Here is a 26255-nt window from a genome sequence, read left to right as displayed (position 1 = left end):
GTCTTATATTGGAAATGTTGTGGATTCAGAGAAGAACCGGTAGCCTTATATTGGCGATGTTGTGGGTTTAGTAAAGAACCAATGATGATTGTTATGTTGACTTGATTTGATGCATTTAATGTATCATGTATATCACAGATAGGTATGACTTCGATTCAGTGAGGGTCACAGGTCCAGAGAGGGCCCATTGGTTCAGAGAGGAACCAATAACGGGTCTCAGGTTCAGAGAGGAATCATTCGCTCAAAGAGGGCTCAAAGATGATTTATTAATTAGTTACATAACTCTGACATCCAAACATTGGTACCAAATACATTGGAGTAGGAGAGGAGAATTGCATTGCATTGTGATTTATTATTGTTGTGAATAATAATATATGTGATTGATTATTTTTTATGAATAAATCCATGTGATTGATGAATATTATGTTTAAGCAATCCTCATTGTTTTATACACCATTAACATTTATAAATGTATTCTCACCCCTTGTTTATTTCTTATGTTAGCTTTTTGCCTATGGTGCAGATACTCAGGTAGAGATGGAGGATTCTTAGATGTCGCTTGTGTGAAAGATGGCTAATGGCCTTTTTTGTTTATTTATTTCTATGTCGTTTAGTTACCTCGTGTAACTCTGATAGTGTAACACTTAGGTTGAGATCATTTACTTGTTTCATTCTACGAGTTGTTATATTTACCTAGACTAATATTTCATTGAGTTAAAGCCATTTCTATTTTGATGAGACAATGGAGTTGTGTTTTTAAATGTTAAATTTTCGCTGCTATTTAGTATATTTCTGAGAAAGACGTTTAAGTTAAGAAAAGATGTGACACCCTTTTGAGAAAATTACTCTGATTACTTCATAAAGTATATGTTGGAGTTTAAGGTGTTACAATGTTTGGTGAAATGCCTCAAAGAAGCTTGGATGAATGAGATGTGTTTATGAGTGAAAATCTAACAATGGTTGTTGCAAATCAAACTCTCCTTTCCAGTCAAAAAATGATTCCTCCGCAAATTGTGAGTTTAATCAAACTTGATAACTTGTATAATTGAATTGTGTGCCCAAAACAAAAGAAATGATTCGTAATTTGATAGATTTAAAGATTGTGGTTCCTAAACTCACTTATCACTTGTGAAAGAAATTTGTTTGGTTGCTTGGATTAAGGAATTGGTTTGGTAACTCTCTATTGGTTTTTAAATTCTCAAAGTTTATTGATGTTTGTAGCTTGTTTTTCTTAATTATTAGTGTTTTTTATATCGTGGAAGAGTAATTATAGTTATTATGTATTATTAGTCTCCTAAATATGTTTGGTAAATTAATTATTATACATTATTAGTATTCTAAATAGGGTTGAGAAATCATTGTATATGTATTAGATTACAAAATATTCAAGGAATCACATTCTTTCATGGTATCAGACTTTATTTCCTAACCCTCAAACTTTTTCTTACCATCGTCAATCTATACAACCTCCGTGGCTTAACAGGATTTCTCCTTAAATCACGTTGATGACACTTCATCAACGACAAACCAAAATACACCAGCAAAGAAAAACACTTTCCAGTCCATTTTTGCTATCAACAATGTCAAACCATCATATATACCAGTGACGCTGAAATATGACTCTAATATGTATCTGTCATGGTCTTCCCTCTTTAAGGTGCAAACACGCGTTCACAACATGCTCAACCACGTCATTCCTCCCTTTAATGAGCATGTAATCCGAGCAGTAGTCACCATCAAAGCTAGCGATTATATTCTTTGGAATCGTCTAAACGTTGTTGTGTTACAATTGATGTATGCAAATATATCATAAGACATCCTCAACTTCATTCTTGTGATTGACGATTATGCCAAACAGTGTTGGAATCACATAGTTGTCATGTTTAACGACAACAAACACTCAAGGATTGTTCAACTTGAAAACTAGTTTAGCAACACTCATCTGGAAGATTTTGCCTCCACCAAAGCATATTGTAATCGTCTCAAACTTCTCTTTAATCAACTTGAAAACGTGGATTCTTCTGTCTCTAATACCCGTTTGGTTTTGAAAATGGTCTCTGGCCTCACCAATGCCTATGTCGGGTTTGTGACTTACATATAACAACATGACCCTTTACCCACCTTTGTTGCTGCAGAATCTCGAGTAGAACTCAAAGAATTGACTATTCTTCAACATGTTGCTCACGACTCTTCCTCCACACTAGAGATGATCATGGCCAAAACCATTGCACCCACGTCGGGAATTCTCCCCACATTCGTAGATAGCACACAAACGCGTAACGTTGCATCCAACCATTATCGTGGACGCAGGAAGAAAAATAACCGCACCAGCCGCAACAATTGTAACACAGGGAGGGGTGGTCGAACCGGTGGATGCAAACAGCATCCTCAGTGGCAACTGTGGGCGCCTTGGCAATAGTAGGCTTCTTGGGGAATTTCACTTTGTCCTTACCAATCTTCAAATTGGAATACATCAAATAATGTTGTCCGACAAAGTGAAATTTTTGGGCCCATACCACAATGTGCTCTCAATGTGAATGCACCTTGCCCAACTAATATTGAAAATGTTATTCACACCTTAGTCTTGCACAACCAGACCAATCTTGGTATATGAACATCGTTATCACCTCTCACATGACATATTTGCAAGGTAATCTTTCATCTTATTTCAAATTGAATAAAAATAATAAAATTATCGTAGGAAATGGTCATTCAGTTTCAATTCATGGAATTGGTAGTGCACACATACTCATATCTCACCCTCCTCTTATGCTCAAAAAGGTATTATGCCCCCAAAATTAATTAAAGATTTAGTATATGTTCGTAAATTTACTATAGATAATAAAGTTTCAATTGAATTTGATAATAGGAGTGAAATTGAATTCCAATATCCAAATACACTCTTGGGACACTTGTTGATATAATTTGTATATATGTGATAACAAATGGGTGAATTTGGATTCCAGTCCCTAGATACACCCCTAAGACACTATTCTTAGTATAATGTGTGTATATGTGATAACAGAGGGGTGAAATCCAATTCGGGCACATTTCCTCGTATATGTGATAACAAAGGTATGAATTTGGATTCCATCTCCGTCACACCCTTAAAAAAATAATGTTGGTATTATTTACCGTAGCAACTAAGAAAGAGTGTTATAAATAGCATGATTTTAGATACTATGAATAAATTATATATTGATTTTTCACTTATTACAAATGTCTTGTAAATAGGACTCTTATTATATTGGAAAGACTCACTCAAAAGAGAATAATATAAATTATATGATACGCCTAGAAAAACCTTTAATGCATGGTTGATACGCCTAGAAGAGACGGTGGAATATTCCATTTTCAATAGCACACGTCTCGTCTGGTGTATACACCGACAACGTTTCCAACTTGACAATAGTCCCTAGAGCATACTGTTTAAGAGCCAACAGGTATTTTAGAAGTTGTTTGTAAGACTCCTTCCTATTGCCATACACTTTTTCAACCGTCTTTGTCCTAGTTATCCAAGCCTTCCTATATGATGGAGTATAACTCGTTTACTTGTGCAAAAATAGGCTTGAAGTCTATCATTTTAAAATCAAAGTATTTAGATTTTAAGAACTTTTTCGTACCTTCCTCTTCAGCCTTGAATTTGAATTCGAGTGTTTTCCAAATTTCTATTGCATACTGAGTATCCGTATAGAGGTCGTAAAGACGATTAGATAGCGTATTCAGGATATGTTCACGGCATAGCCATTCGTTCTTTTTACGTTTCTTGCACTCCTTATTGAGTTCATCAGAGTCATCATCGGTTGGTTCAGGAATTAGTGTCAAGTTAAGATCTAAGATATAATGAACTTTCAGAGTGGTCAGCAGGAACGTTATCTTGTCTTTCCATCTGGTGAAATTGGTTCCATCAAAGCGATCCAACTTGACAAGGTTCTGGTTCATAACTTTGATGCTTAAAACTGCAGCATCGGAAGTCATTGTTTGAATACTTTTAAGATTTCAAACACTTTCTTTATTGTCTTAGACTTGAACGCAAGAATACTCAGGATAGTTCAGCCTCGTAATCGAATCTGCACAAGACTGGTGAAGATTCAAATGCAGGAAAGTGTGTCTGAAATTTATGAGAAGATGATGCACGATTTTGTTGTGTTGATTTTTGAATACTGAACAATGTATTTATAGGTCATGCATGTGTTTCACAAGATTGCAACTCTTGATGAAATAATACATTTTCAGCATAGATTTGCAATGATTCGCCTATGGATACATTATGCACCACTTCATGAAGTGTTGCATATTTCAAATTCGAAATTCAAACTCTCAGCAACAACCGCCACTAACGCCTTTACGTCCACGCCCTTGGACCCGATTCCAAAGCCGAAACCGATGTCGTCGATGGCAACGCCGATGATGAGTTGTTTGGATGAGACATATGGCATTATATTTGGGACCACCACATTTGTCCATGTGACATTTTATCCTCTTTTAACTCCTTTATTAAGTTTAATACTTTTAAAGTTAACGGCATTTTCTATGGAAAACTATTGACAATCATTAACGCAACTTCACACTTTTGTGGACAACAAAATATCTATTATATGATAATTGTTCAATTTAAATTTACAAAATTATTTATCATAGTTAAATTATAAATTAAAAATATTATTTACATAATTGTCATATGTATTTTATTCAATGAACTTGTCATCAAATCAAAGTAACTTTTTTTTTTAATTTAATTGTTATGTAATCAAGAAAAATGTAATTTTCCTTTTAATAAAAATATTTTTCTTGGAAAAATACAAAAAGATTTAAAAAATATTAAATGTCAATAAGTTATAGTTGTTGAATTATAACTATTTAATTTTAACTTTATTTAACTTAAAAGTTATACAAAAATGGGTGAGATTCAACTCAACTTTCAAACATTTAACTTTGTCATTTTCTACTCCTTAGGATTAACATGACCAAATTAATTAACTCATCTTCCAATTTTTGTTGCATAAAATGCTGTCATATCCACAGAAATGTAATTCATTCATATGATATGGCACTCAACCTTGTTTCTCTTGTATGGCTCTTTACTCTAACTATTAGTACTAGCACATTGGCATTGAATCGAAGTAGTTTTCCAATAGACTTCATCTTTGGAACATCAACCTCAGCATATCAGGTATATACATCAACCTCAGCATATCAGGTATATACATCATTTTGAAGAAACTTTCTATGACATATAAATATACAGTATGAAGGTGGTGCAAAGGAAGGTGGCAAGGGAACAAATATATGGGATACTTTCACTAAAAAATATCCAGGTAACGCTTATGCAATTCTTCATCTAAGGGTGTTCATAGGTATTTATTTTGAAATGGAGGTTTTTATTTTAATCTCTATAAAATATCTTTTTTCAATTGTCTCTATCATATAAGATTAGTAACCCATAAAATAAATATATTAAAAAGATTAAAACAAAACAAGAAAAACTAAAATGTATTCATTGGTGATTGATATACAGAAAAGATAGCTGACAGAAACACAGGAGAAGTCTCTGTTGATGGGTATCATCTATACAAGGTATGATTCATATCAGAGTAGAGAATATTAAAACTAAACTCAACAAACTGAATTTATTATAAAATTACAGGAAGATGTTGGAATCATGAAGTATATGAATTTAGATGCATACAGATTATCCATCTCATGGTCGAGAATACTACCAAGTAAGTCGATTTTTTATCGACTCATATCCTTTACATAATTAAATAATGCATTAATTATGGCATTTTCATAATAATAAAAAAATGATAATCAACAGGTGGAAGAATAAGTGGAGGTATAAATGAGGAAGGGATCACATACTACAACAACATGATCAACGAGCTATTAGCTAATGGTCATAATTCAAATTTTTATTTATTTTTTGTAAATTTTGATTTTCTAATTTCTCAAGACATTTTTGCAATTAAAGTTGATTAAAAAATAATTAGTTTTTCAGGTATAGAAGTATTTGCAACCATTTTTCATTGGGATCTACCACAAGCTTTGGAAGATGAATATGGTGGTTTCTTAAGTCCTCTCATTGTGTAAGTAACAAACTTTTTATGTACTATATGTTATGACCTCTAAATCTATGTTATAAGTGTCTGTTTCTAAAATGCACAAAACTAATGTTTATACTTTTCTATTATGAACTTTTAGATTTGATTTTCGGGATTACGCGGAGCTTTGCTTCAAGGAATTTGGAGATCGAGTGAAACATTGGATTACTATAAATGAACCATCGACTTACACAACAGCAGGATATGTTATAGGGATGTTTCCGCCCGGTCGATGCTCTGATTGGCTAAATCTCAACTGCACCGGCGGTGATTCAGGGACAGAGCCCTATTTAGTTGCACATCACCTACTCCTTGCTCATGCAGCAGCTGTTCAAGTGTACAAGACAAAATATCAGGTTTGTTTTAACTTTAAGTGATGATAACTTTGAGGCTCTAAAATGCATCAAACTCATGTTTATAGACAACTAATTAGAAATTGAGTATGATAGTAATATAAATATCAGATTTTAAAATATGTAGTTGAGGTCGAATCGCGCAAGTAATACTTAAGTTTGATCTTGTTAGGACAAGAGTAGACTAAGTGTTTCTGTCTGGTAAAAAACCAACTCATTTGCTGCTCTGGCTGATTAATCTTCCTCTTGCATATGCATCTAGTTCATCATAGACAACTTGAAAAAGGTTTCCAAGAAATTGGTTGGTTGCATCTCGGTCAAATCTGAATTGGCAACCTCGGAACCATGATATCTTCTCAGGTTGTGCATCAGTAGCAGGGTAGGCATTGGCTTAGAATTCTAGTACTATATCATTGTTCTGATTCCTTTCAACATCTTTTTGAAAACATACAACTTCTTTCTTAGTTTGTACACCTTATTTTTTTCAGCAGCATCACTACTTGACAAATTATTAGCAGAATCTATCAAGTGACATGATCTTCCAATTTCAAGTTCCGCATCAACATCAGCTTTATCCTTCACCATCCTCGGGCTCAGCTTCCTAATCTTCTACTTTGTCCCCCCAAAACGACATGCCCATTCTTATTTTCTTCTTTTTCTCCCTTCCAACTACAAATTTTTAGCTTCATCCAATTGGACATTTCTACTGACCAAAACTTTTTTGGAGACATGATCACCAGCCATTGATTCCTCACCAACTCCAAGAAGAATACGCTTGGTGTTCTTTTACCAAGTTTCTTTGACTGTCAGGCCCAACACATGAACAATGAATCAAAACACTAAAAATAAATGAGCTGAGGGTTTGATGCCACCACAAAGCTTTTTTAGGAGTAATATATTTCATATCGACTACGGGACTTCTATTTTGCAGGAAGACTAACCAATTTACTGCCTCTGGCCATAGTTACTTTAACATACCTTTTCAAACAACTTGCAAGCATCATGTTTATTATTGTCCTGGAGCATGAATCAAGAAACCATACCTTCTTTTCCCAAGTGTCATTTTTCCAATATGAGCCAAAAGTTACAGTTTTTCCTCTTCATCAAACTCTGCTTAGTTTGCTGTCTCATCCCAAGTAGGAAACTCATGCGGAAAATGTCCTAATCTGTGACACTTGTATCATTCAATCATCGGTACCCATTATCTTATACTGAAAATGGAGCAGACAACATAGTTGAATCTTAATGGACCTGATGATTTTGTTAACAACTGCCATGTGTTCTAGCATCTCACCATGTGCTTCCATCTTATGGGCAATCGCGAGATTTCTTTGCAAAGTACTCATTCATCTTATGTGATATATCAAGAAGCCCGAACTTCCTTCGAAGGGCTTGTAGTTGTGCTCCCTTCATCTTGGTAGATCCTTGATACTTCTGGTTCACTGAATCCACATATCATTTATCGTGTCTCTATAAGAATGGCCTCCATGATATTTCTAGCTATAGCTTGGAATAGATGGTTCTTCACCTTCAAATTCTTGAGCTTGCTTTCTACATCCGCCTTCAACTGCTTGAGTTGCCGCTACTTGAGGTATGAAAAGCCAATTCTCCAAACAGACTCTAGTAACTCCTTTCATAGGAGGAGATTCTCCACCAACACTAACCAATGGCCATAGTGACCATTAAAATTTGAAATTGTGGATTGTAAAATTCCTCTCTTCCGCTATGGATGCCACTTTGGTCATTCTCTCGTCTCTCTAACTTTTCGAGTATATCTTCATTTTGGTCCCTATAATATCTTCAAGGATGTTTTTGTAATTTCGTTACATTCAAAAACTATAATAACAATGTGTTAGACCTTAAGAATTACTAGGAACCAAAACTGAATGTGATTGTTCTATTCTATCATGCCGTTACTTTTTATTAGCTGTTATTGTTTTTTAATATTACACATAGTAGCTGTTATTAAGTAGTTATTTGGGGTGTGTGAATAAATGAGGAAACTGTGGGTTAGATGGATCATTTTGAAAAATTAGAAAGAGGTTATATTTGGAAGGGAGAGACCAAGCTCTCGAATTCTTGGAAGGGAGATAACCAAGACTCTCGAATTTCATGGAAACTCATTGTAGTTACTATTAAATTTTATTGTGTGGTACCAGTTTCTATCACAATGCTTGATACAATCTAGGATCAAAATGTCTATTTACTCCTATGTTTTTCAAGAAAACTGTGATTTTCAAATCAAGGCGACAAACAAGGCTCTTGATACCAGATGTTAGGTTAAGAAGAGTATACTCCACGTGTTTATATTTGGGTAAAACTAACCTAATCATTGTTCTCCTTTTGTTATATAGACTATACACCTATAGCCATGAGTCCATAACAAACTATATAACTAACAAACGGACTAAAAAATGACCATCAACGATCCAAGCCCAACAAACAAAATAGATACTACCAAAGAAATCTATAGCGATATATGACACATCTCTTAACAATTCCTAGTTAAACTTTCCTAATTATCTTCAGCCAAACTTCCAATTAGTAGATTTACCCTAAAAACAAAGGGTTAAGACAAAAGAATGTTGTATTGTGTCATGATCATCATACATCTAAACCCTGAATTAGATGTGTCTTTCAACAAGTTCTTATAAAAAATTTATATACTTGAATATTAAATAGCTAGGAACTAAACTAATGCAGGTACCGCTGTTACTTAAAAGCCAAAGTGAATATCAAAAGGGATGGATAGGAATAGCCTTACAGTCCTACTGGTTTGAGCCACTTTCAAATAGCAAATCCGATGAAAGAGCTGCAGAACGATCAATTGACTTCATGTTGGGATGGTCAGTTGCCCATTGCACACTCGCCCTATATATTTTGCACATTGACTTGAGGTTTATGATGGTCACGAGACACACTATAGGCATGGTAAAGAATCAATGAAAAAAATACACGCGTGTGCGAGTACACACACGCATAGCACCATAAGAGAGCTTAAAAGTTTTAATTCATGTCACAATTGTAGGTTTATGACACCATTGACAACAGGAGACTATCCACAACATATGCGATCCTTGGTTGGACAACAATTGCCAAAGTTCTCTGAAGAGCAAGCCAGACTACTTAGGGGTTCTTTTGATTTTATTGGATTAAACTACTACACATCTAGATATGCTGCCAATGTACCTAATTTAAACAAAACTATTCCTTGTTATCTCACAGATTCTCTTGCCAATGTGACTGGTAAACACATTATTTATTCATCACTTAATTCACATTTAACTTTAACTTATATCTATATATATGTTGAATTTGACAATGGTGTATCTTATATTTTTTGTGATGGAAGCTGAGCGTAACGGAGTGCCCATAGGTCCAAAGGTATGTACAAGTATGACTACATCAAAATGAAGTTTTATCTATCTGAAAAACATAAAGTATGAAACCTTTATTTATGATTATATATATTTGCAGGGTGCTTCAGATTGGTTTTATATTTATCCAATGGGATTTAAGAAACTATTGGTCTACATCAAGGAAAAGTACAACAATCCTTTGATTTACGTAGCCGAAAATGGTAAATACAAAAAACCTTGATAAATATTGTTAATTAAATCTATGATTGAACATGAATATTATATGAGAACTACACACATACCATATTCAAGCATATGGATAAAGGACTAACCTTCAAGGAATGCATACATTGATTTATCTTTTAGTCTAGTATGTATGTGTTAGTACATGTACGAGAAATTCGGCCTCACACACTTGACACGATTTGCAGGTATAGATGAGAATAATGATCCAACACTGTCATTAGATGAAGCCCTTAAGGATATTCACAGAATTAAATATCATCATGACCATCTGTCATATCTCCAATCAGCAATTAGGTAATGGTTGTTTTTATATCTAAAGACCCTTTGTCTATTTGTTTCAATACATAGTTTAATTATCTTTTGTTTTTTTGTGAGTATATTAAAGGATGGGCGTAAATGTAAAAGGATATTTTGTTTGGTCGTTATTGGACAATTTTGAATGGACTGAAGGCTACACGGTGAGGTTTGGAATGAACTTTGTAGATTACAACAATAACTTGAAAAGATATCAAAAGCTCTCAGCACAATGGTTCAAGAATTTTCTTGCGAGAGCTTAGACTTTCTAATATATATGTCTCTCTTTGCTATGATAAATAATGCAATGAGATTCATAAAATAAATATGTATCAAGAAGTGACATATGTTTTTTCTTTCTCAAAAGCAACTATTGTGATTCATTATATTATGATTTGTGTATGTGTATAAGAAATTTCAACAATCACCATGACCATATTGACATTCCGATGTTATAAGAAATTTTGCATCTAAAACACGAGTAATTTCAATCCTCTGGATTGGGATAAACACAAACACGTGATAGATTATGAGGATCAGAAAAAATACCTCTTTAAGTTGAGTTCTAGTTGGTAATCTATGTTGAAAAAGCCTCCAAGAGAATATTCTTCATTGTTTGAAAAGTCTACCACAACAAATAAGTTTCAGATATCTAATAGCAAGTCCTCACCCCACCTAAACATCATTCTCCTCCACAGCCATAAAAACTCCAGACGCCATCATACTCTAGCATACAATCTTAGTCACAGTTGCTTGCCTCTTTGTTTTTAGCCACTTGAAATAGTTTGGGATATATCACTTTAATGCTTGTTCTCGGTTCTCACAATCCATTGATCCTACAAAAAAATTGTTAAGGTTAATTTACCTGCCAAAGATAAGTGTTTCTCGTTCCATGAAAACAAATTAAACTCCCTAAAATGCTTTAATACACCACAGATTCTTCCAAGAGTCCTTGTACAAAAAAAATAGTACTGTCAGAGAATTGAAGAATGGGAAAAATATACCTCCGAGACCTTATACTCAAGTTGAACTTTGGTAACAAAACCAGATAAGTGTTCTATGACGACTAAGATTGAAAAGAGGGCAAGTGAATCTTTCTGTCTAAAATACCGCCTAATTTAAATATCATCTGAGGGGCTACCATCAACTAGTATGAACAAATGACAGTTAAAAGTACATGCCCTATTACAGTTCCTTCATGTATCACAAAAACTCAATCTACCAAGCATATATTCAAGAAACTCCCTACTAACACATAATAAGAAGCAATTATCTCTTCTTTTTATCAAAAAGAAAAGCTCGCAGCACAATGGTTCAAGACTTTTCTTGCGAGAACCTAGACTTTCTAATATACATGTACATAGATGTCTCTCTTTGTTATGATAAATAGTGTAATGAGATTCATAAAATAATATGTATGAAGTAGTTACATATGATTTTTCTTTCTCAAAAGAAACTATGTGATTCATTATATTATGACTTTTTTGTATATTTAATCTTTTCTCTTAATTGTGTTTCAACAATCACCATGACCATATTGACATCCAAATATTAGAAGGAATTTTGCATTTAAAACACAAATGAGTTCACTCCTCTGTATGGGGTAAGCACAAATGCATGATATATTATGAGGATTATAAAAAATACCTCTTTTAAAAAGGTGAGATATAGTTGGAAATCTATCTTGTAAAAGCTTCTAACTCTATGAGAATACTCTTCATTGCTTCAAAAGCCTACCCCATTGAATAAGTTTCAAAGATCTATCAGCAAGTCATCCATCCTCCAACTTAAACAACAATCTCCTCCACATCCACAACCACAACCATGGTTCTAAATTGTGGGCCGCGAACGCAATTTCCGCCACAATATTGCTGATGCGGTAGCCTCCGATTGCAGTGTAATTTAAACTCATGCGTCCGACTGCATTATAAATCGCATCAGGCAATTTACTAATAAATGTAAGGAAAAATCTTAAGATAAAGTGTTTTTCAACCATGTATTTCAAACCCATCCCAATAAAAATTCATGCTGCAACAACCCAATGCGCGCCCCAATGAAAATTCAGGCTACAACAACCCCAATGCGCATCGCAGCAACCACAATCGCAACATCCGCAGGTGCATCATGAAAGATGAATTACACTTAAAAATTGGTTTGTATACTACCTATTAACGAGAATTGATTCGTATTTGATCAAATTTTGTGAACTTGTATTCTTCGGAATTCGACCAAAACATAATTTAACAACTATTTAAGCAATGCAATACTTGTAAAAATAATACTAAAAAAAAACTCGTAAATAAAGTTATGCACCTGTAATTTGATGAGGAAGATTAACCAGATGAGAAGTGCTTGCGATTCTCATCGATGCTGATTAGGGTTTGAGATTCTCGACCCTCATTACTTACTACAATTCATCAGCGGCTAATTCTTTGGATATGGTACAAGTAAGTTTTACCTATTGAAACAACCAACATTCCGTTGTAGTCTAGTTGGTCAGGATACTCGGCTCTCACCCGAGAGACCCGGGTTCAAGTCCCGGCAACGGAATTCTTTTTATCAACCAATTTCATTTTTCTGGAAAAAGCATTACCGAACGAACGTGCCATGGGGGAATATGGTTTATAGTTTACCATTTACTTTAATCTTTGAATTTATTTATATGAATTTTGAACATGCTTTTTTCAATCTTCAACCTTGATTATATTTTTTATTTAAATAAATATGTAAAAATATTTTTCTTCTTTTATCGGAATACATAGTCATTGGCAATGTCCACGTAATTTGAATAATCTTGACTTGACACCCTCTCACCTAGTGAAATGTATAGAGAGGATAAAAAAAATAAGAAATGTGTGTTAGATGCAGAAGGAAATTCATCATGTTCCCTACATCTTAGTGGATGAGTCATCTGTCACACTCCCTAATTGAGTGGTATTTTTCTCGTCATCATCGAAAATATAGCTAAGTTTCACCGAGTTGGATAGTTATCTATCACGCTCCTTGATGAAACGAGATCGTATAGCATATACTCCCTCCATCTCATAAAAAATATTTTATTTGAACGATTCACGGTTCTTAAGAAAATGATTGAATGTGTTGGTTTTAATGATAAAACTAATATCATTTAATAGAATACCCCTATTAATTGTAGTTAAAAGAGTAGTCAGATAAAGTGAAAGTTAATAAATATGGGTATGATAGTGGAAAACTAATAATAATATATGGCGACATAACATAGACCTTTCATCTAGTGGGTTGGGATTGAAGCAGTATCAAAGATCACAAAAGATACAATGAGGCGTTTTTATTGAAAACACATAATATGCAAGTTTACGTTTCCAAAGTGCATCGTTGTTACCTTGGATATTCGATATGGATTTTAATGGTAAGCAAGACACGAAGGCATATCATGGTGAGGTGTGAAGTCGAACGTGGTTGATTGAGGCCATGAGTTGAATTGATGGTTTTTGGTTGGTCGAAGGGTAGCTTAACAATCCTCAATCGAATGCTAGCAAAAGATCAGGGGATGTGTGATATCTGGACTTAGTAAAATTTCCAATATTTGGGTTGGTTATTTGGTCAGTCGAATGAATCAGATATGGATGAGATGTGGTGCAATGTGTCTAGTCGACCGCTGTGAGTAGTTATTTTAGACTAGTATATAAGTAGACATTTGCTTATGTGGTAGGGATCCACAATTGTACTAAAAATCTTGTAAACTCAAAGTATTTGCGTATTGAGAAACGAGCGAGGAAATATGTACGTATGCGTTACACATTTATGAATTCAAAGCATTTTACTTTCAAGTTCTTACTGTACTCAAGTTACTTTCTTTAAATCTTTGCACTTCAATTACAACCATTTTATTCACAAAGCTTTTACATTTCGATTTTGTTTAAGTTCGGATTAGTATATTTAAAATAATACTTTTCGATTTCGACAACAACATGTTCAAAAACCATAATTCACACAAATATGTTCCAGGAGATTTTCGAGTTTGATCCTTTAAGTATTAATAGAAACTTGTTTTGTTTACCAAATTCACCAGTAAACAAATTGGCACACCCGACGAGACTCTTTTTGTGTGAAGTTTTAGGTTTCATTTTGCAAACTATCATTTTTGTTAACTTCTTCATTTCATTAACTTCTCATTTTGTGAGTGTGCATGAGATTGAGGAGTGGTAGGATAACTAAGAGAGAAATTAGGAAACCTACAAGGAAATACGTCCGAAGAATGGCTATTATTAGAAATAATAATGGAGAACAACCCTCTAATAGCACTGGGGCAGGCACAATCACTGCGACGTCAATTGACCCAATCCCTTTGATTGCTAGCACGACGGTCATACCATCGATGACGGTCACGCCATCAATTGTGCAAGAAGGGACGTTTTTTTCCCCTACAATAACCTAGAGTCACCCAGTGACTCCTATACCAATTATGGCGACATAACATAGGCCTTTCTCCACAGGCTTTACAATGCCCATTGTCATACCCCAATTTCGTCCGGGTAAGAAAAATCTTTCACCAGCATTCACCACTAGAAGTTATAAGGCATAATCTTTATCTTAGGGTTTCTCAGCCCTAAGCTACTCCAAACTCCCCATCCTTCCTAAAGGCACATTCAATACTCACATGATCATTATAAAGAAAACTCTAAGTGGCATCAAACTTTCAACAAATCTTTCAGTGGCATTTCATCTGTTAAGTTCCTTGTTCATGACTCAAGAAAATATTTATTGCGTTTGTCTCTTATAGCTGTTACTAAAGCATGAGATAGTATGCGCATTTTGGGACTTGTTGGTTATAAAAGGCCCATTTTTGGTTTATCCATAAGACCTTTTGGTTTAAAAGCCCACTCCTATCAACATGTCCACAATTAATATTGCAAGTTCAAAGTGTGGTTCAAATCTTTTTTACATAGACTAATCCAAGTCCACTTTCTTATTAGCAAGTGTTAAAAGCCATTTTTTACTTATGATGATCGCTTGATTAGCCCAAGTTTGCAAGCCCATTGTTACATCCCAAATATTTGTGACAAGTCTTAATCCTTCATAAGTATCTAAACTCAAGTTGCATTCTTGAAGCATGTATTTGATTGTTTTAAGCTAAGGTTAATTATTGGAAGGGACTATTGTGATGGACAACGTTTTAAGGCTCTCATATTTTACAAGACCTATGCGCCGTGACCTTTTGTTGGCTTCATGTTTAGAATTGAGCTTTTAATGCTTATGGTGTGCGTTTCATGTTGTTCCTTTAATGATTATTTAGCCAATAATAAACATACTAAGAGCAACCATTTGTGGAACGTTCATTCTTATTTTATTGTGGCCCAAACAGTTTTCAGCAAGATATTACTTCAAGACTTGAATATTTGAAAATTGATTACACAAACGGAATTCTAATCTAAGATATTACAAACAGTCCAAAGGTTAATACATATTATCCAAAAAATACAAAGTGTTACAATTGAATAAACAAAGTTATGCTGCATATCCAGCTGTTGGAAACAGAGCTTTCAAAAGAGAATTGCCCAAAACCATCATTTGGATCGAGGCGCCCTAATTCAAGCTCCCTCATGGAGCTGGCGCAACAGACTTCTTTCTCAATTAGGGGTTGTTTCACCTTTTTGACCTGCGAAGAAATAACAACTTAAGTCAAAAAGTCTTATCATAAGCACTTAAAAAACTGAAGAATAATTAATAATTTGATCAGGTTAACACTTTACACAGAGGACCACAAGGAACGCCAAGAGCGTATTCGCTACAGACAAACAAATTCATCAGTAATGAATCCACAAAATCAAAATCCCACGAAATCTGGGATGAGCAAAAGATATCCTGACAAATTATCCTAGGATTTAATAGCTCATCATGAAGAAGATAAATGACAGAACCTCACTATTAGTACCCAGATAACATTGAGAAAAGAGGACGTTAATTCTGCAAGAAATCAAAATAACCTTTCCATTAACACAACCATCAAAAGCGCTCAAAGTAAAAAAAAGAACAGAGGATTACGAAAAGAGTTAAAAGTTAGGAAGAAACTTATCTTGAGCGCCGCGAAGAAGACGTTGCCGACGACCCACTTCCGAGCAAGTATATCTCTCCTTTCTCCTTCGCTTAAAATATTTGCATCATTTTATTCGCCTCGTCGAGCTGACCAAAACCCCCATAACAATTGCTTGAAATCTCCGCCGTGTAGCTTCATTTGCAGAGTTAGGGTTTGACCTTGAATGTTTATATTTAATTTGTTTTTGTGTTCGTTGGCTTGAGGAGGAAATTTATGTGGTTTGGTTTGTGAAAATTTCTGTTTAGATTTTTGTGTGTGATTAGGATTTCCGATCCAAGGCTTTGGGTTAACCTTTTGTTGTTTTCGTGACCGGATTTGTGATCGTGAGGTTAGAATAGGTAGGGTTGGTGTTTGGAGTTTAGACTTTGGGGTAGAGGTTCGCCGGAGAAGAAGGTGGCGCCGCCGCCGTTGGCCGGCCACCACCGTCTTCTCCGGCAGGTCGCGACCAGAGGGATGGTCGGAAATTGCAGAGCAATTTCTTTTCTTTTCAAGTGAAGAGAGAGAGAGCAGATTGAAAAATGAAGTTGTTATGTTGAAGTGGGGATTTAAGGCGTGGCCTTTTGGATAAGTACGGTGGTGACAAGTGTCTCCACCGTGGACACTTATCACCATTTGTTTGAACTTTGCTAGTGGATTCTGTGTGATGCTCGTGGACCCTTACCGTGTCCTAGCATATTTATCGTCCGTCCACCCTTGTTGACTTAATCAAGTCACGAGATCTAACGGCCTTTGATTCGGCTGCACAGTCAATTCGTTGACCAGGAGATCCACTGGATTCATGGGCTGAGGATGGGGCCTCCGAATTGGGCCCAAAATCTTGGTCATTCGCACCCCACAAATTTAACGTTGTTTTTGTTCTAAAAGTGAAATGGGTCGCTTTACTCTGGGCCCATGTTCCCTTTTATTTATGTTCTTTTATTTTTCGTTGTTAACACCTCCCAGGTGACTTCCAGCAGCGCCCTTTTGGGCTTGGTCTGCCCCCTAAGGCCCATTTGGTTTGAATCTATTCCTTTTACTGTTTTTTTAGCCCATATTTAGTTCTTGGTTGAATTTAAAATAAAGTATTAACCACAAATTAAATACTTATTAGTTTCTAAGTAAATTACATAATTTATTATTTAATTAATTAATTTCATAATTTGTTTTTATTATTATTGCCATCATTTGGTTATTCGAATGTATTTAAATAATTGCTCATTTTGTGAGGTTTATGTGCACTATTATTTCTTGTGCGATTGCTTGTACGGATTATTGATTTCATATGTATGGTGTGCTACAATTGTGACAAGTTATTTCAATTTCACCGATTTAAAAAAACATTCCACTCAATTTCAAGGGTAAACCATAAACTTCTCGATTCAAAGTCGAGCTCATTTTAAATACCTTTGTAAGTCGATCGCTTTTAAAGCATCGCCATCAACCTCACATAGCTTCCTCTTGGGCTTTCTTACAATGAGACCTATTCGATTTTTATCTAATCGAGCAGAAGAACAATACACTAAAATAAAGTCGTTTCATTCACAAAGCACCAAATTAAAACCTCGATCCAATGTCGAGTATTTTCACTCAAAATTAAATTAAAATACCTAATCACAATTAAATGCCATTTCAGTTGGAAATAAAAAAGGGGAGATAGTTTTGAGTTTTCAACTCCTCTCCTCGATTAGTTGAATACGAGTTCTTTTACTCGGTTAGTCGAATAATCGTCATTTCTAATCCACTTAAGCATAATTAAATCAAAGCGTTCTTACAATAAATAAAAATGAAATGGGGGATGGTTTTAAGCCTTTAACTCCTCCCCTCGATTGTTTGAATACAAGTTTTCTTACTCGGTCAGTTAAACACTCGTCATTTCGTTACAAACTTCTAAACCCCGTTTAAATCAATTTATTCTCATAATAAATGAAAAAAAGGAGATGACTTTGAGTTTTCAACTTCTCTCCTCGACTGTTTGAATACGAGTTCTCTTACTCGGTCAGTCAAACAATTATCATTTTTCATAACCGTACAACTTAATCAAATCATTTTCATAACAAACTATACGAAAAAGGAGATGGTTTTGAGTTTTCAACTCCTCTTCTCAAATGCTTGTACATGAGTTGTCTTACTCAGTCATTCAAGTACTTGTCGTTCATTCTAAAATACATCAACCATATACAACCTTATTTTCATAAATACTCAGATGAAACAGAAAGCGGTCTAGAGTCTTCTATTCCCTTTCCTGATTATTAGGGTACGAGCTGTCTTGCTCGATTATCCGAGTAATCGTCATCCATTCAAAATACCTTAACTATTATTAAGTCTTTTTATAATTAAGGATGAAAAAAGAAGTGGTCTAGAGTCTTCTATTCCCTTTCCCGACTATTAGGATACGAGTTGTCTTACTTGATTATCCGAGTAATCGTCGTCCAACCAAAAACATCTCAACCAATCAAAACATCCAACATATTAATCCAACTTGTCACCCCTGTATGACCAGAACTTTTTTCAGAAAAGAGGTTGTTTAGTCCCTTCTAACGCACACAACAAACTAGTGCTTAAGCCTCCGCCGAGAGTAGACAAGCCAACGTTTAGCCTTTAGAACGCGACCTACAACAGTCATTTGCTAAAAGACACCAACCAACCATAGTCCCCCAAACTACGAATGCTCTGATTTCCTTATTGCACTATAAGGATACGTAGGCACGAGATTGCGAGATCTTGGCGAGCACACTAATAAAAAACCTCCCTTTTTCCCTTTCTGAGGTTCCCATCAATTTCTATTTACAATATATTTATAACTTGAAGAAAACAAACAAACATAAGTTAACACTCAAATTGCAAAATTGAACTAAAAGATTCCCGTTAAGTACAACGGACGTGAGGGGTGCTAATACCTTCCCCTTGCGTAATCAACTCCCGAACCCGAATATGGTTGCGACGACCATTATTCCATTTCATAAAGGTTTTATCGATATTTTCCTATTCCTTCATTGGGATAAATAAAGTTCGGTGGCGACTCTGTTCGAACATTAACTTTTTCGCGACCATCGCGAGGAATCGTATTTTTCAAGATGTGACACCCATGTCGGGGCGTGATCAACCTTATGGAATGTCAACATCAGTGACGACAAACCTGCTTACTAATCCTGTAAATTTTGCAGATAATACTGAGAATACATATTCACCAATATTGGCATTTGGGTCATCCATAAATACCATGGTCGAACCATCCCACCTCATATGGGAATAGGATTTGGTTTCCAGGAAATGTCGACATTTACATCAAATATTGTAATGGAAATGCGACAGTAGATGGATGAGAGTAATCATGACATGGTCAATATTCTTACACAACAGATGGGTACAATATTTAACACGTTGATTTAAAATATGAATCAGAGTTACCAACAGTTGGCAACTAAAATGAATCGAATTGTTGATTCCTTTGACGCTCAGCCAACGCAAGTTCGACCTGTGGCATAACCCCAAGTCATTAGGCAAGTTCAAAATGAGGGGGTGGCTTTAGAGGAAAACACGGTTAATTAAGGGCAGCAATTTGTACCCCAGATAATCGATTAAGGGTTGCATAGGGAAGTCAAGTGTCAACCTATCATAATGGCTAATCGAAACCAAGACGTTGATCAAGCCGTTCATCAAGTTCGATAAGGAAATCTGGTGGGAGAAAATAACCTTGCAACCATTGTCGAACAGATAATGGCTCAAAATAGTGTAAACATAGGCCTGCAAAGGCCAAATTATACATCTCATCTATCAAAATATGTGCTACAAACTGAATTGCAAAGGGGATGGAAAGTCCCTATGTTCACCAAATTTACTGGTGATACAAATGAGTTTACAGTCGAGCATATTTCCCGATATTTGATCGAGGCGGGAGACATAGCGAATAATGAGAACTTAAAATGAGATACTTCTCTAGTTCTCACAAAAAACGCCTTTACATGGTTTACAACATTCCCTGCCCATTCCATCAATAATTGAACTTGATTGGAAAGGTTGTTCCATGAACAGTTCTATATAGGGCAATCCAAAATTAGTCTGAAAAAGTTATCGAGTGTGAAGCAAAAGTTCATTGAGCCAATCGATTACTACCTAAATCGATTTCAATTATTAAAAACGCGATGTTTTACTCAAGTACCTGAGAACGAGTTAGTGGAAATGGCCGCTGGAGGATTAGATTACTCTATTAGGAAGAAATTAGATACACAATATATGGGAGATATGGCTCAGTTGGCCGATAGAGTTCGACAGATCGAAATACTAAAGGCTGAGAAAGCCAAAATAAATAAAGGTAAGAAGGAACACATAGGCTTTGTCGACATGGGGGACAATGACTTGGCGTCAGATGTCGAATACAACCATATCGAAGAAATTGAGGTCGACGTGGCTGAATTAAAGTCAGGACCCCCGTATGTGTGTAAGTTACTTACGCCTGCAAATAGGAAGAATCCTTCCAAACCTGAGAATAATGATAAGTTCCCTAAGAAAACTTACACCTTCGACGTGACCAAGTATGATGATATTTTTGATTTATTGGTCGTAGATGGCCACATACTAGTGCCATCACGCGCGAAAGTACCACAATTATAACAAAGAAAGAAATGAGGGTTTTGTAAATACCATAATTTCCTAAGGCATAAGACCTCACAATTCTTTATTTTCAGGGATCTTGTTCAAAATGCATTGAACGAGTGAAGACTGAAGTTTTCCAAAAGCAAGGTTCCAATGAAAATTGACTCTGTCCCGTTTCAAGCAGAAGACGCTAGTTACATAGAGCTTGTAACCATCAACATGGTCAAAAATTTTGAGGATTTCAACATGGATGCATTTGAGAATGAGAATCAGATTGAGGTCGTTCACCCAAAGGCTGGAGAAGGGTTGCTGGAATTTCTCCACATGTGCGAAGATAAAGATTCGGAAGTGATGTTGTGTCCTTGATGCAATGTTGTGTTCGATAAAAAGGTTGCGAAGAAGTTTGAAAGTGGCCAATAGGCAAAGAAGAATAAGAACCGGAGGAATAATAGGTCTCAATATTATTTCGACAAGAGAGGGGGTCCCTCAAAAGAAGGAACAATTCCATTCTCAACAAAAAGGTAAGCCTGAGACTTATATACCAGTATCCAATGCTCCCCAAGGGAGGTGGACGAAACCTGCTGGCAAAGGACAACAAGTTGGGAATTAAAAGTGGAGGAATTTTGAAATGGGTCGAGGTTCATCGATGACTTATCGAGAAAATATTCAGATATCGAAAAAGCGTTCATATGGGCCTAGTAATTATAAAGGGAAAAATCCAATGTCAATAATTCAATAGAGGAGATTGCTGAGAAATAAAAAGGTTGAGAAGGAAGCTTGAGAGTAAAGTAATAATAAGGCATATCAGAGTCAAGTGAAAAACTAGGTGAAGAAACCATTGGGGAGGAAATTGTTCTCTCCTAAAACAAGTCAATCGAAAGGAAAGGCAAAAGAAGATGGACCATCGAATGAGGACGAGTTAGTGACCGATAATTTCGACTTTGGGTCGGAAGATGATTTTGATCTTTTGTGAAATGTGGTGTTTATGCTCCCTAAGGAGTACGATTGTGTAGCGGAAGTGGCTGAAGCTGAGGATTGGGAGGAAGAAGAGATGGTTAAGCACAAATTAGTGTGTTATTTCATGATGGATAACAGGTGTATCGAAGAACATAATGCATTTTTGGAAAGGTCTCATAAGGGGTTAAAAAGTCATCTAAAACCCTTATTTATAAGACCAAAAGTAGAGAATACGACGGTGAATAAAGTTTTGGTAGATTGAGGGGCATCTGTTAACTTAATGCCCCATTTCTTGTTGGCGAAAATAGGAAAGTTCGACACAGACTTAAGGCCCCATAACATGGTGATTTTAAATTATGAAGGGAAGACAACACAAAATATGGGGTTCATACAAGTTTATGTGACAGTGGATCTATAACTCGACCCACAGTGTTTATGGTTCTAGCGTCGAAGGCCATTTATAATTTACTCTTGGGTTGATAATAGATCCATGGAGTGGGAGAGGTACCCTCTTCACTTCATCAAAGAATAACAATATGGTGAAATGATGGGATGGTGGATAACATTGAAACAGACCTAGGATACTACATGGCAGAGGTGAACCATGTAAATAAAAGAAATTTTGATAAGAATCTGGCCAACATAGCACCTTGCACACCAGTAGGGTTTGCTTACATGCCTCTGGAAGATAAATTTTACTCTTTGAGACTCCATCCAACCCATGGCTTTAAATGGGAGAGAGAAATAATGGGAGAGAGGATTTCTGATACAATATGGCCAACTGGATGGGGCGACGAATTTGATGACAATGTCTGAATTTGATGCATTGAAGCGAATATCGGCTTACGTGGCCGAAAACAGATTAAAAGAGGCTTTAGAGACCGACATACCACACATGGTTGTCAAAGCCAATCAGTTAGAAGTGTTCGACGTGAGTCAAAGGATAAGCGTTGGACCAACACTAGTCGAGGAGTCACACTCAACAAACTTAGGAAATAATGGTCGAGGAAATTAGAGGCTCGACTTCATCTATGACGATGAGCCATTGGGTTTTGAAAAATATCATGTCGCGTCTACCACAAAGATGCGGCCTCAGAATCCACTTGAAGAAATTGACTTGGGCGATGGAACCACCAAAAGGTCGACTTACATTAGTGCCAACATTGATCCGAAATAGAGGTTAGAAGTAATTAATGTACTTTACGATGTCGTACCCCAAATTTTGTCCACCTTTCATATGTTTTCTAGTATCATTTTATTTTGAATAAATGAAATAACACATTTGGTTAGAGAGCATGTGTAAGGAGTGAAATCATAAGGTTCTGGGTTCGACTCTCAACTTTCCCTTTTTTTTAGTACATTTTTCTCTTTTTTCGTTATTTATATTTTTCACAAGAAAATAAAAATAAATTACATTGTTATTTTTGTTTTTAATTGAATATTTTTAGATAAATATAATCTTTCCATTTTTATGCACTTTTATTTTAAAAAGAGTAAAAAAAAATATCATTAATATTACTTGTTCCATTTTATGCACTTATATTTAAAAAAAGTTAAAAATATCCAAAAAAATATATCATTAATATTACTTGTTCGATTTTATGCATTTTTATTTAAAAAGAGTAAAAAATATATATAAAATAAATGTTTATGGTCATATATATTTTTGCTCCATTTTATTTCCAATAATTATAATAGCTCAGTTGATAAGAGTTTAAGTATGAAGAGTGGCAAACATAGGGTCTAGATTTGAATTATGTTGGGACATTTTATTAATTTTTATTTCTTCACATTTTTCTTATTTTAGTTCATTTACTCTTCTTCTTTTTATTTATTTATTTATTATTATAACTATTATTATTATATTTTGATATTATTAGTAACATTAGGTATTGTTATTATTATATAAAAAAATCAAAAAAATCTTTGTGATCCGCTATTGCACACGGGTCAAAAATGAGTTTAAAAATATAGTAAAACAGAAGCGACACTCGAATATCGTATCACAAGGACTCTTGAATGTTATAACCAAGCGAATAGAAAGAAGGGGTTTTTAAGATTCAAAACTTAAATTGAAGATGATTAAAGGTAAAAGCAAAATTGATAAATAAGCTAATCTATTGTATCGATTTCCGACTTATCATCGATTCTTATAATTTCAATTCCCTAGCGGATTCAATCCCATTCGATTACAATATCCACTGACAAGTACAAATTGGTATTATATGATGTATGTTCCTAATTTCCGAATTAAGCAAACGGATTTAAGCAGACGCGAATTAAGCAAACGCGACTTAATCAAACACGATAACAAAAAAGCTACGCTAACGTGATTATAGTTAAGGATCATACAAACAATCAAATTTAATCAACTTTATCCTATAAGAAACAATCGAATTAAGCAAACGAAAGTAATCGAATTAAGCAAACGAGTTTATAGGAAGAATTGAAAAGAAATTGAAATTAAACTGAAATTAATAAAAACCTCAAAGTGGAATTCGAATACAACACATCAGCTCTTTGGAAATTAACTCTCCATGAAATCTTCTAAGCAATATTGTATCATCAAAATTTAGCATTAGGATTTCTATAGTAGTGAAAGACCTAATATAATAAAAGGTAAATTCGGGCCCTTATAGGATCCGACCCGAAAATTACAAAAACTGGCCCAAACTAACTATTTTAATTAAGTCTAGAACTTCAACGAATTATTCAACCCTCCTTCACTTAGAATCAGCTTTTGACTTCAACATGAAACTTTTAGCTTATCCTCTCAGTTTTCCAACGCATATTAGAATGCTTCAATTCGATCCTCGTAGCTCAAGTTATGATCTGCATAGTAACAAGGTATGAAATAACTATTTATGCTGAAAATAAAGTACGAAAATAAAATAAAACCAAAAATAAACTTAAATATAAAAATACACTAAAATAGTAAAAATAATAGAATAAACTATAGAGTTGCCTAAGTACAATAGTAGAAGAAGGTGCATCAAAATGCACTGATCAAATTCCCCCACACTTGAACTTTTGCATTCCGAGCAAAATTATAAATTCAAAACTTAAAACAGAAAGAAAAAAACCAGAACAAACAAAACATGCAATTCCAAAGTTTATCAAGATACAAGGTACAGGCAGAATTATAAGTCTAAGCTTCAAGAATATGGTGTTAGTGAGCAACTTCTTGTGACATTCAAAGAAGATAGAAAAACAGATTACCAAATAGTACATCCAAAAGTAATAAGATCCTCACAGGATAAATTTCACTCAACTCTCAAGTGTTTAGGTTAACTATTTACACTCAAAGCACAACATGAAAGTTAGTACTACCATAAGCTTGAATAGACTCTAACATCCACAATTGAAATTAATGCACACAAAGATCAAAATGACTTTTATTTGATTGTAACGTGACCAAGGTAAGGGTGAGATAAATTCTAAGGGGTACTAGGCTAAAATTCAAAGAGACAAAAGAGACTTGAAAGAAATTGCGGGAGTTGAATTTACAAAATATTTCATTTACCTCAACAACTCTATATTAACTGTTTTCGTTCATATTTTTTTCTCCTTTCTCTTTTTTCTTCTTTTTTTTTTTCTTTTTCATAAGGAGTATGTATTGACATGTATACATCCTTCTATTTTTTTTCATTCATTTTTTTTCTTTTCTATTTTCTTTTTTTATTTTTCTTTTCTTTTTCTACCAACTTCTGAAATATTGCAAACATAATTATTCAACCCCACACAACTCCAAATAAGACTCTTTCAACCCTTTGAATAGGGTGATATAACATTGTTTTTCACTTCTCAGTTTGTAATGAGTTTTAAACAAAAAAGGATAATAGGCTCAAGGGATGATATTATTTCAGGGTTGACTTTTTGGCTAACTGGATAAAAAAACTGTCTTTATCATATCAGTGTGCACAAGTAAACAACAACATCAACAAGAGTCAATTCAAGTTCTAGAGACTAACAGACATGAGTGAACCACACAAGAAAGAAAGAGATGGGTTTTTGTATGTTATCCATATAAGGCTCAAAATCTCACAAGGTTAATTGATCTACCACAAATGATGTATCATTTAGAGTTTAGTCATTCCTATCATACTAAAAATGCACAATAAATTTTTTATATCACACCACAAGACTTTAGTCAAGAGAACTAAGAAAAATACTCATAATTGTAACTCAAAAAGCAAAGGAAAAAACATGCAATTTTTTTTAATTTAGCAACTAAAAACCAAAAACAGAGAAAAACTGAAAAACAAAATAAACAAAACAAAACAAATAAATGGTTCCC

At 34.7% G+C, this 26255-nt stretch overlaps 1 protein-coding gene, 1 long non-coding RNA gene and 1 other non-coding gene across 4 annotated transcripts; 2 read left to right on the top strand and 1 right to left on the bottom strand.

Moving 5' to 3' along the window:
- The first annotated feature begins 5004 nt into the window (after positions 1–5004).
- LOC127118524 (beta-glucosidase 12) lies at positions 5005–10777 on the top strand. Its single transcript, XM_051048733.1, has 13 exons — positions 5005–5173; positions 5249–5318; positions 5519–5577; positions 5648–5723; positions 5819–5896; positions 5999–6086; positions 6202–6457; positions 9158–9300; positions 9483–9700; positions 9807–9838; positions 9932–10034; positions 10245–10353; positions 10445–10777. Exons 1-13 carry the CDS (start codon positions 5048–5050, stop codon positions 10614–10616), a joined length of 1530 nt encoding a protein of 509 aa, XP_050904690.1. The 5' UTR covers positions 5005–5047; the 3' UTR covers positions 10617–10777.
- On the bottom strand, positions 5475–12958 carry LOC127118525 (uncharacterized). Of its 2 annotated transcripts, none has more exons than XR_007802256.1 (4): positions 12667–12958; positions 12001–12273; positions 10903–11189; positions 5475–6428 (listed from the first exon to the last, which is right to left on the bottom strand). It is a non-coding gene; the product is annotated as an uncharacterized LOC127118525 (long non-coding RNA). The 2 variants fall into 2 exon arrangements; XR_007802257.1 differs by lacking the exon at positions 12667–12958 and adding an exon at positions 12347–12484.
- On the top strand, positions 12831–12903 carry TRNAE-CUC (transfer RNA glutamic acid (anticodon CUC)). The gene has a single exon. It is a non-coding gene; the product is annotated as a tRNA-Glu (tRNA).
- Positions 12959–26255: the final 13297 nt, after the last annotated feature.

This window comes from Lathyrus oleraceus, chromosome 2 (assembly GCF_024323335.1).
Source record: "Lathyrus oleraceus cultivar Zhongwan6 chromosome 2, CAAS_Psat_ZW6_1.0, whole genome shotgun sequence".
In the NCBI taxonomy this organism is placed as follows: domain Eukaryota; kingdom Viridiplantae; phylum Streptophyta; class Magnoliopsida; order Fabales; family Fabaceae; genus Lathyrus; species Lathyrus oleraceus.
Note: the sequence above shows the minus strand (reverse complement) of the source record. Positions and strands in the feature narration are given on the sequence as shown.

Coding starts and splice junctions, on each gene's coding strand:
- LOC127118524 (XM_051048733.1), top strand. CDS start 5,048: ATGGCACTCAACCTTGTTTCTCTTGTATGGCTCTTTACTCTAACTATT. Junction 5,724..5,818: donor ATGGTCGAGAATACTACCAA/GTAAGTCGATTT, acceptor GATAATCAACAG/GTGGAAGAATAAGTGGAGGT. Junction 10,354..10,444: donor TATCTCCAATCAGCAATTAG/GTAATGGTTGTT, acceptor AGTATATTAAAG/GATGGGCGTAAATGTAAAAG.